This window comes from Vitis riparia, chromosome 7 (genome assembly GCF_004353265.1).
Source record: "Vitis riparia cultivar Riparia Gloire de Montpellier isolate 1030 chromosome 7, EGFV_Vit.rip_1.0, whole genome shotgun sequence".
NCBI classification, from domain to species: domain Eukaryota; kingdom Viridiplantae; phylum Streptophyta; class Magnoliopsida; order Vitales; family Vitaceae; genus Vitis; species Vitis riparia.
This window is the reverse complement of record NC_048437.1, coordinates 1668414-1679130: the sequence shown is the minus strand read 5'-3', so window position 1 is coordinate 1679130 and position 10717 is coordinate 1668414. Positions and strand designations below refer to the sequence as shown.

The following is a 10717-nucleotide window of genomic DNA, read 5'->3' as shown; positions in this document are numbered from 1 at the left end:
GGTATAGCTGCCTCCCTTCCCACCAAAGAAGCAATACTACTGCCTATATATCTACAATCCAAACCTTCCATCACGGAAACCTCCACTTGCAACACCATTAAGGCAAGCGAAACAGATGACAAAGGGTGGATGAAAGATATCATTGAATACCTCCGAACAGGCACCCTGCCTGAAGAATCTAAGCAAGCACACAAGATCCGGGTGCAAGCCGCCCGCTTCACCCTGGTTGAAGGGCACCTGTACAAGCGATCCTTTACAGGCCCCTACCTCAGATGTCTGAAGCATTCAGAAGTACTTTATGTATTAGCTGAGTTGCACGAGGGAGTATGTGGAAATCATGCTGGAGGGCGATCGCTGGCACATAGAGCCCATTCGCAAGGTTATTACTGGCCTACGATAAAAAAAGACGCGGCAGCATACGTCAAAAAATGCGACAAATGTCAAAGGCACGCCCCCATACTACACATGCCATCGGGAGAGTTGCAAACGATCTCAGGCCCATGGCCCTTTGCATAGTGGGGCATGGACATAGTAGGACCTCTACCAGCCGCACCTGCCCAGAAGAAATTCCTGCTTGTCGCCACAGACTACTTCACTAAGTGGGTAGAAGCCGAAGCATATGCTAGCATCAAAGACAAAGATGTCACCAAATTCGTATGGAAGAACATCATTTGTCGCTTTGGCATTCCCCAAACAATCATAGCAGACAACGGTCCACAGTTTGATAGCAAGATTTTCCGAAAGTTCTGTTCAGAACTCAATATTCGGAACTCATATTCTACACCACGCTATCCTCAAAGTAATGAGCAAGCGGAGGCCACAAACAAGACTCTAGTCACTGCCTTGAAGAAAAGACTCGAGCAAGCCAAGGGAAATGGGTGGAGGAGCTACCCGGCGTCCTATGGGCTTATCGAACCACACCCGGACGTCCAACAGGAAATACTCCCTTCGCCCTCGCATACGGAATGGACGCAATCATTCCCACCGAAATTGGCCTACCCACTATCCGAACCGAAATAGGAAGGCAGGATGATGCAAATGTAGAATTAGGAAGAAATTTGGACTGGGCGGACGAAATAAGAGAAACTGCAGCCATCCGGATGGCAGACTATCAGCAAAGGGCATCAGCTCACTACAATCGCAAAGTAAAGCCCAGAAGCTTCAAAAATGGTACGCTAGTCCTTAGAAAAGTTTTTGAAAATACTGCTGACATAGGGGTAGGAAAGTTCCAAGCCAATTGGGAAGGCCCCTACATAGTATCTAAAACAAGTGAAAGTGGAGCCTATCATCTACAGAAGTTGGATGGAACCCTATTGCAGCGACCATGGAATGTATCTAATTTAAAGCAGTATTACCAGTGAAAGATGAGGCAAAAGATAGGAATACAAAATGAACAAATGTATTTTTATTGATATTTGTGGAAAAAATCATATACAAAAAGACCTCCGGACTACAAAGGTATAGAAAGAAGATAGCAGATTTTCTTCTACAAAAGGAAAACGCTGTCATTGAGCAGGTTTGCTGTGCAGCTTCTCCAATTCACCCGGAGGAATTGAAGGAACGTCCCGTTTGATGCCATGTTTCTTCATACAGCAGCGGTAGCCGAACAAGTACATTTCATCAACTTGCTTCTGGTACTCCGCTTCAAGTTCCCCCCTCTCCGCAGCAAACTCACCCTCCAGCTCTTCCTTTTGCGTTGACAAACGCAACTGCAACTCTTCTCTCTGCCGTCTCTCAATAGACACCTCTGTCCGGAGGTGCCTCACCTCCCTCCTCAGAAGAGCCATCTCATCCTCCGCCTCAAATAGGCGAACTTCCATAGAATCCTCCCGGCTCTTTGCCTCAGCAACCTCCTCTCGAAGAACCTTGTTCTCCTCTCGAAGAACCTCGTTCTCCTCTCGAAGAACCGTGTTCTCCTCTCGAGCAGTAGATGAACTGGCTTCAGCCTGCTCCACTCTCAAGCGCAACTTCTCTTCATCATTTTTTCGCTGAGACACAAAAGATTTTGTATACTCAGCAGTCTCCAGCAGGTCAGAAAGAAGATTGCGTTGAAGAGCCATACCGCGAAGGCCACTCACCAGCTGCAGGAAAATACTCAAACAAAGAAAAACCAAGTTACAAATCATATGACAAGCGCATCAGCATGACGAAGGAATTAAAAAGTAAATTATACCGTCTCCACTGTCTCGAACATCAGGGCTGAAGGTACCCCAGCGTCTGCAACAGAGGGAATCTGTTTTAGCTTCTCTTCCATCTCCGCATAACTAAAAGGGCTAGCAGGGATGAAAGTGGCATCATCAAAAGGACCCTCTCCTAAAGAGGCATTAGAGAGTGATTCCCCCTCCAGAACCACACCTTCAACATTCTCAACCGGCTGAGCCTCTCTGGGTGGAACCTCAGCCGACGCTAGAATTGGAACCTCAGCCGGAGCCAGAATTGGAACCTCAGCCGGAGCCAGAATTGGAACCTCAGCCGCACCAGCGCTGGGACGGCCGGGCTCTCTTCCGTCATCTCCACTGCATCGCCTTCCGGATGACCCTCCGGGACGGATGAACAGCTGACTTCGATGCCTTCTGTGAACCGGCCCTGAAGCCGCCAGCGAGGCCAGACTTCAAGTCGCGTACCAGACGCAACCTTCTTCTAGTTGGCCCCTTCACAGGCACAAGAGGACGAGGGCTTGGCTCATGTACAGGCAACTCCTGGCTATCTGCCCCCATCTCTCCTGTTGGGGGTGTAACAGGAGGCAAGTCGGCAACCTCATCCGAGTGAGCTGAGCCGGGTTGATTTATTGAAGCTGCTTCCTCGGCCAGAAGAGCCATCCGAACGTCTGGTGCCACCGAGGGCCCTGAAAGATTAAGGCCCCTAATAAATTCGAAAGTGGTTGAGACAGAGGCCGGGAGAGGATTTTCCGGCTCTTCAATATTACATTCTTTTTCATAGCCAATGGGAGGGGGTACAAACTCTTTTGGAGGAGTTGGGATTTTTATTGCCTTACCCTTACTTTTCTTACTCAGCTTCTTCTTCTTTTTTGCTGGAGCACCAGCAGGTGGAGAGGACACAGTCCGTTTCCCACCCGGAGCCTTCCGCAGGAGCCCTTCTTGTCTTTTCTTCTCCCGATTGTTGAGAAGGGCCTTGCGTGCCCGGGCATCTGTCTTCCGCACCCCCTCATAGAAAGGAAGGTCTTCAGAATAAAGTGCTCCCCGACTACCACTTCTTCAGGCAGCCGCCTGGGAAGTATGTTCAGCACGTATGCCTGAGGCTGCTGGACGACCAAGCGGAGGTTCTGCGTAGAAAGAAGCAGTTCGCATCTCCGCTCGGCCGAAGTTATCTCGAAGAGCTTGTTCAAACGGTCGAACGAAGCCTTCTCCACCCACTCCACCAGTTTTCCCCTCTTATCCTGGTCTGCACCCAAGCAAGCAAATATGTCAGCCGCCTAAAAACAATGCTGACTTACAAACTGTGCAAAGACATAAAGTAGCTTAGCTATACCTGGAATCTCCAGTGACTGATTGGGAACAAAGGGCCTATCCGGATGCTCAGACAAACCTGCCCATACGCCCTTGACCAGCACCTGCCCCTTGGCGGCCTTTTTATTCGAATCCGGTAGGTTTGTCACCAGTTGCAGGGATGGAAGGCTGGCGACGAAGCTGAAGATGTTACTCTTCACCTTCTTGATCGAGTAAACGAAAAGAACCTCCAGTAATGAGAGGTCCAAATTAAACAACATGCTCAGGATGCTGCACCCCATCAGCACCCGGATCATGTTGGGATGTACGTACACTGGAGGAATCTGGGTGAAGTGCAGAAATTCCTTGAGCAGAGACGGGACAGGGAATCGAAGCCCAGCATTAAACTGCTCCTTGGTAAAGAGTATCGCGTTATTTTCCGGCTTCTTAGGCAACACGCCCTCTCCATCAAACAGTTCCACAGACACGCCATTAGGAACGCAAAACCGATCGCAAAATTCTTTCACATCCAACTTTTCTACAGACTTTTCAGCACGAGCGTCACCAGACGGGCGAGCTGAAGTAACTTCCTTGGTAGCAGACATTTTCCAGTACAAAGATGAAGCACAATCTGCATGAAAGAAACCCAGCAAGTCAAACAAGCGAAATCGACCCCACCAAACCTCAAACCCTACCCCGCAGGAGATTCAATACCCCACCAAAAAGCAAAAAGCACAGGGGGGCAGCAGAAACCCCAAAACACAGGAAAAGCTAGCATCAAACAGTCACTCGCCCCAAAAAAAAAAAAAAAAAAAAAAAAGCTTCCCCAAGCAAATCAAAGGCAAACCAAGAAAAGAGCATATGAGAAAGAAAGAAATCAGAATAGAGTTGCGTACCAAGTGTAAACTCGAAAACAGGGTCGAAAGTCGCAAATGCAGTCACCCTCACCACCTGAATGCTGCCGATACACTTACAAGCAAAGACAAACAGCAGACAAATGAAGCGATAACAAAGAAGATGCAGTAAGAAAAAGCAACGGGAGTCCACAGGCTGATATTTATAAGAGACAGCCCCTCGGTATTCCAAGCGTTCAGCAAAACGCTATCATTGAACCGACACATTGCCTAGGGAATACCCAGAGACGGCGGCTTGCCATAAATGCTCTCCTGTCTCTTCGCCCCCGCTCGCCACGTGGCCCAGTGAGAACAAAAAGCAAACTCCGGTTTCAAAAGCCAATCATTCTTTTTTTAACCCGCCCATTTTGCTAGGGCAAAATCGACAAGTTAAAAGGGGGGCATTGTAGGGGCCCATCACGTGGCACACGTCCCCTGACGACACGTGGCACGTGTTCCTACCCGGAATATCCACATCCTGATTTCCCCAAAAGTATACGTGGCGCGCTTTCCTATCCGGACCACCTCCATCACTCATCCGGCGACCTTTCATATCCCACCCGGATATGTTTATCCCGGACCACCGCCATCACTCATCCGGCGGCCTTTCATATTCCACCCGGATATGATCATCCGGATCACTGGTCAAACTAAGCGTGCCTCACTACGTCATTCTGACATCCTGTCACAAATCATATTCCGATACCTGCAGAGCGAAAAGACAGAAGTGACAGCTAGTCACTTCCCACGACCTCTGACAGCCGTTCGTAGGATGAGGATGTCCCTGCCACCACCTAGTGGCAATCATGGTAAACCAGAAAGCCTTCCATCATTTATGGAGGAGAGAGAGTTTCTAAATGGTATATATATGAACCTTCGCACAAAGAAGAAGGTAAGCTTCTCAATACCTAGTAAAAGGCCAACTGTGCCATCTGCTTTTATCTCTCTTTCCATGGCTGACAAAACCATCGGAGGGTGTGTCCGGACCCCCTGTCCGGACGCCTTTTGCAGGGGCAGCTGAATCAGGAATTCGTGTTCGTTGAGATCGTATATCCATCCATTGAGCAGCTACATGGATCGCTGAGAATACGAGGCCTCAACAGGCCGGGGGGTTGGGGGTGGGGGTGGGGGTGGCTGTTGCAATTGCAGTTGCAGGTTGTAGCTAACATAGGAGGAGGGAGGTTTTAACACGCGGGGTGGGAGAGGAAAGGATTTACAGTCAGTGCCGTCGGGAGGAGGGGGGTGGGTCCACAGGGTTCTACAAGGGGAGCGACATCCGACCAGTGACAGCTCCGTGTCGGCGACAATGGACGGTTCCCAAAGAGGTTATTGGCCGGAGAAGGGAAGGGTTGAAACGTCGTTAAAATAATAATAATAATAATAATAATAATAATTGAACCACCCAATTCGATGGAACCGATAGGTTCGTTGGTCGGACCACTAGTACAACATTTCCGATTTCTGTTTAACCGCTTTTCGGGTCAATTGATCAAATTGGATCAGAACCGTGACCGACTGGCGGTCAGGCCGGTCGATCCGGTCCGATTTTTAAAACCATGGTTGAAACTAACCGAAATCATTTTATGAAAAATATCTTTTAAAAAAAAAACTTTAAATTGAAGTCTCAATTTTCAACTGATTTCATTTTTAATAAAATTGAAATCATAATTACTAATTAAGGCTTTATTTTTTAACTAAAATCTTAATTATTAATTGAGACTGTATTTTTTAACTGAAAACTCCATTACAATTAAAACTTTATTTTTGAATTGAAAAGGGGAATAAGACGGAAAGAAAAGGAGAAAGGCGGAGAAGTAAAGTAAATAAAAAAAAATAACTCTTAACTTACATGGATCTAATGGGGCTAGTTTGCATATAGGTTTTAAAAACAATCCAATCTCCACATTATGCAGACACGAAAAGTTATTTTGGCCTAAAATTCTCTCCACTTACCTCTTATACATCTTTTTTTTATATATAAAATACTTAATAAACCTTTTGTTAATATTTTTTAAATAAATAAATAAAGGAACATAGGCATGGAATATATAAATTCAAATATATCATATAAAAATTTATACAAAATATTTATGTGATTATAATATAAGTCTTTTCATCAAATTCTTATAAAAAAATTAATAAAAGAGATTATTTGATATTTGAGTATTATTTAGAGATGACACTACTTCAAATCAAAATTTAAAAGTTAAATTAAGCTACACGTTGAAAATATGAAGATAATTTTAGAAATTTATTTACATTGGTTCAATGATTAAATCAAATAAAATAAATATAATATAAGGAATATTCATTCATGGCTTTAATTAAAATTACTATAAACAATTTTTTGTTACTAGAAAAATATAATATTTGGCATATTTGTTATTAATCTCTAGAAATAAATTTATTAAATCAAATTGAAATTTAATTTAAAGGAAGGAAACAATATGTTGTATGTTTAAAATTTAAATAATGGAAAAAGAATATGAAAGAAGTTCAAGAAGAGAATAAAGTATTATTTTAATTAAAATAAGAAAGATATGAAAAAAATAAATAAATATGGGAAATAAATTTAAAAGTGAAATTATTGAAAAAAAATTGTAAGAGAAATAAATTTAAAAGTAAAATTATCGAAGTAATGGATAATGTTTTTAAAATTGGAAAAGTTACTAGTTCACTGTTCAATTGTCGAATCGTGGTTAAATTGGAGACATCATAAATATATCATTTATATATTATTAAAAAAAAAAATTAAATATATACAAATAAATTAAAAATCAATAATATTTATTTTTTATCTTTCATATTATCAAATATAAGTATAAATATATAATTATTTTAAATTTTATTAAATAAAATATGTAATATTTAGATGTGAATATATTCAAAATGAAAGAAAATTTAATTATTTAATTTGAACTAATTTTATAATTTTTTAAAATGTTATATTCTTTTTATTTAATCTTATAAATCTTTTTAGAAACATATACATTCTTTTATTTGCTACATCAAGCAACAAAGTGCATGTAATCAAGTCGTCTACTATGTCCTTTTCGTATTTGGTTCCAGAGTTTAAATCCTTCTAGCTTTTTTATTTGGGCCATGAATGAAAATGCTATACCATGGTATGATATGTTTAGTTTATTTATGTTTTTCATTTTTATCTTCTACTAAGTATGAGTTAGTTAGCTGTGAGAATGGAAGCAGAATCTGTCTTTTTATATATCGGTTGCTTATTGGAATTGATGTGGAAAAGAAAAGGTTATTGAATTTCAGCTCTCAAGGATCCCCTTTGAACTAATTTGAGAACAGTAGAACCAATTCCATTCCCAAACTAAACAAACTCGGGTAGATGTAGCACATTAAAGCTAGCTAGCTAAACAAGATAGGGTTTCACATTTCCAAAATGGCCCATTTATAAAAAATAATATATATATATATATATATATATATATATATATATATATATATATATATATATATATATATATATATATATATATATATATAAAACATCTAACCACTTTATGAAACTTATGTTTAAATTGGTCTCTTTATTGTCACATAGGAGCTATATCATAATTTTTATTTTTATTTTCAAAATTTTAATCAAAACCTTAATTGGCAACTGCGGTTTCAGTTTTTGAACTGAAGTCGCAAAACTTCATTTTTGAATTAAAACTACAAAGCTTCATTTTTTAACCGAAGCCTTAATTGATAGCTAAAACTTTATTTTTTAACTAAAACTGCAGTTGCTAATCGAGGATTCAGTTTTTGAACTACAACCGCAATTGTCAATTGAAACTTCATTTTTTAACTGAAACCTTAATTGGCAACTGAGACTTTATTTTTGAACTAAAGCCTCAATTGTCAACTGAGGCTTCAGTTTTTTTTTTTTTTTTTTTACTTTAAAATTTAATTAAAAACTATTAAATTATAATTTATTATTGAAATTAAAAATATATACTTTAATAATAAATTATTTATATTTAAACTTAAGAATATAGTGTTACTTAAACAAACATAAATTGATAAATTAAAGAGATTATAAATGAACATTTTATTTATTAATAAATTAATAATCTTAAATATAATAAATTTATATAATATATAAATAAGATATAAAATTGTATAATTTATTAATTTAAGATATTTAATTTATTATTTTTTAAGATATTAATTTATTTGTATTATAAAAAATTTATCTTTATCGAAATAATAATATACTCATAAGTCGTAGTGGCCAACTAAGACTTCAATTTTTAAACTAAAATCTCAATTGACAATTAAGGCTTCAATTAATATTTTTTATTTGCTTTTAAATTTAATGAAAAACTGTTAATTACAACTTATTATTGAAATTAAAAATATATAATTTAATAATAAATTATTTACATTTAAATTTAAGAATCTAATATTACTTCAATAAACATAAACTGATAAATATAATACAATAAATCAATATTTTATTTATCAATAAATTAATAATCTTAAAATAATAAAATTATATGACATATAAATAAGATATAAAATTATATAATTTATTAATTTAAGATATTTAATTTGTTATTTTTTAATATATTAATTTATTTGTATTATGACAAATTTATTTTTATCGAAATAATAGTGTACTCTTAATATATATATGTTTAGTGGGTATTTTTTATGACTTTGATGAAACTATTAAAAATTACATTTTGTAGTAGACTTTTTCTAACTAATTTCATTAACTAATTTTGTCAAATCTCACATGCCTCCGCAAGAAGAAAACTTATGTGTAACTGATACTCTCTTTCTTTGTGGTCGCTCTTCTCTAACTATAACAGGTACTGCATGTGACACATGAAGAACATCTATCTGTGATGGAGCTGGAGCTAGAAATAGAAGTAGTAGAGGATAAATATAAAAATAAAAAATAAAAGTGAAGTGATAGTAATTTTTAAAATATAATTAATGAGATAAATGATGATACATTTAATATTATAATTATAATTTATTTAATTTAAATGCATTCAATGATATAAAATAAATGATGATGCATATATGAATTTTTTAATATTTATATTTAATTATTATAAATGATAAAAAAAAATGTTAAAAAGATTATAATTATGGTTTTTTTACTTTTAGTAATGAATTAAATAAATTTTAAAATAAAATAATTAAAATTAATTAATTTATTAAAAGAATATTTTATATTCTTTTAAATTTTTAATAATGGACTTTAATATATTTGTGTTTGTGCACGCACATTAACAAGGGTTGATTCACCTCAATGGTTGTTAGCTTTTAATTAAAGCCTTTTAGCCTGGTTTGAATCCCTCTGGCTGCCCTGTAAAAAATTTGAAGGGGGAGACAATATAACAAAAAGAAGTGTTTTATTATTATTATTATTATTATTATTTTCTGCTTAGCTTCAAAAACAACTTAACATTTTTATTAATTTGATCCATTTCCATCCTATGGATATTCCAATCATTGATAATTTCATAATTTATAATATTTTAATCTTTGATTATAAGATAATTTATGAGCCCATGCAAAAGAAGATATGAAGCCATGAAATGCTACTTGTTGAGTAAGAGGAAAGGAAAACATTATTATTATTCAGGAGTATTCAGAGAGCTCCTAGAGAAAAGGAAAACATTATCATTATTCAGGAGTTTGAGGGCACTGCTACCATCCTTGAGATCAGCATGTGCGGGAGCTCCTACCCTTGTGGCTTTATCTGTTGGATTCTCTATCTTTTCCCTTTCTCTCCCTTTGTTTGAGAAGAACTACTTGCCCTTCCTTGAATGTTATTCCTTTTTTGCATCATCAAATCTCATTTCTTTTCCTTCTTCACCTCAGAAACATCTTGTTTGGAAGTCACAAAATACAAAATCAAAACTGAGAACCCAGGTATACCAATAAAGGTTTTGTGCAGAAAACAAGAACTCAGGACCAAGCAAGACTAATGACCAAGTGTCTCCTAAATTGTATTACAAATACAGTTCAACAAGATAGAATGGAAAGTGAAAATCCCATCCTTTAGAAGAGTTTCCTACTAGTGAGCAGTTTATGTATTAGCTTTCTCTATGTACTCTATTGACGCTAATCCTCTTTCAACCCAGCCCATTTAACACATCCAATACGACCATGGACAGGGACAAAGAGAAGGCACAAGAACTAAATTGCTAGCTCAAAAAAATTCAACCACATTTTATAGCATGGGTGTTGGGAGGCACAAAGCAACTTCTAGCAAGCACAGGGTTTAACCATACTAACATATAATAGAGACTGCAATGCTAGTTGAGAATGAATCAGAATTCCGAATCCAATAACAATCAAGCAAACAAAATGGAATGATCCAACAAGGCAGTCACATTTGAGAGATTC

At 37.5% G+C, this 10717-nt stretch overlaps 1 protein-coding gene across 1 annotated transcript; it reads right to left on the bottom strand.

The window, feature by feature from the left end:
* Positions 1-3204: 3204 nt before the first annotated feature.
* Positions 3205-3937, bottom strand: LOC117919280. Its single transcript, XM_034836420.1, has 3 exons — positions 3490-3937; positions 3272-3402; positions 3205-3210 (listed from the first exon to the last, which is right to left on the bottom strand). The coding sequence occupies exons 1-3, from the start codon at positions 3761-3763 to the stop codon at positions 3205-3207; spliced, it is 411 nt and encodes a 136-aa protein (XP_034692311.1). The 5' UTR covers positions 3764-3937.
* Positions 3938-10717: the final 6780 nt, after the last annotated feature.